Raw genomic sequence first — 841 nt, 5'->3', positions numbered from 1 at the left:
CACAAGGCGCCCCCCAAGCGGCGCGGGGGCCAGGCCGGGCCGCGCTCACCTGCTGCACCCCGAGGAAGTCGTAGAAGTTGCGCGGCACCTCCTCCACCAGGTCGAACAGCTCCAGGTCGCCGCTGTCCCAGGCGCGGCCGCGCGGCGCCAACAGCACGAGCAGCAGCACCCAGAGCCGCAGCGCCCGACCCATGGCCGCCCTGCGCTCGCCAGCTGCGCTGTGCTGCCCTGCCGTGCCAAGCCGAGCCGCGGACGTGGCCGTACGGGCACAGCCGGAGCCACGCACGCCCGGCGGCAGCTCCGCACTGAGGGGGGAGGTGCCGGCTCTGCCCCGCCCGGAGGGGGCAGGGCTGACCTCCCAGCCAATCACCGCCCCCTGTGGCCGTGACGTCACCCATCCCTGCAAACGCCGGCGAGCGTGACAGGGAGGTTCGCGCAGTAGCGCCCGGCCGGGGGGAGGGGAGGGAGGCGGTGGGGGACGAGCCGGGCCGTCTCCGGTCACCCACGGCGGCTCCGGGGCAGCGCGTGGCACCCGCCGGCCTGAGCGCCCGGGTCCGGGGCTGCAGTTGGCCCCGGCCGCATTGAGGGACGATTCGCGTCAGCCTCGGCCCGCGTCCTCCTGCTAAAGCCAGGCCCCGAGCTGACAGCGCCGCGAGCCGGCCCTGCAGAGGCTGCGCGGCGCCGGTCCAGGGCCGGAGTGACCTGGGGCTGGGGAGGTTGTGCCCCTGGCGGCCGACCAGTCGCTCGGCGCACAAACGGCGCCGCCGCGCACTGTTTCTGGGGGCTGGCGGCCTGACTGCGGTGCGGGTCCTGACACGCTTGCATCCTGCCCGCCTTCTAG

At 75.5% G+C, this 841-nt stretch overlaps 1 protein-coding gene across 1 annotated transcript in view; it reads right to left on the bottom strand.

The window, feature by feature from the left end:
- DNAJC1 (DnaJ heat shock protein family (Hsp40) member C1) overlaps positions 1–217 on the bottom strand; it is a 253765-nt gene extending 253548 nt beyond the window's left edge. Inside the window, exon 1 of the mRNA XM_019508309.1 lies at positions 50–217. Coding sequence (XP_019363854.1) covers positions 50–193 — 144 coding nt within the window. The 5' untranslated portion in view covers positions 194–217. The remainder of the gene's footprint in view (positions 1–49) is intronic.
- Between the last annotated feature and the right edge of the window lie 624 nt (positions 218–841).

The sequence above is a fragment of the Gavialis gangeticus genome, unplaced genomic scaffold (assembly GCF_001723915.1).
Source record: "Gavialis gangeticus isolate Ggan-Ray unplaced genomic scaffold, GavGan_comp1, whole genome shotgun sequence".
In the NCBI taxonomy this organism is placed as follows: Eukaryota; Metazoa; Chordata; order Crocodylia; family Gavialidae; genus Gavialis; species Gavialis gangeticus.
This window is presented reverse-complemented; position numbering and strand designations above follow the sequence as displayed.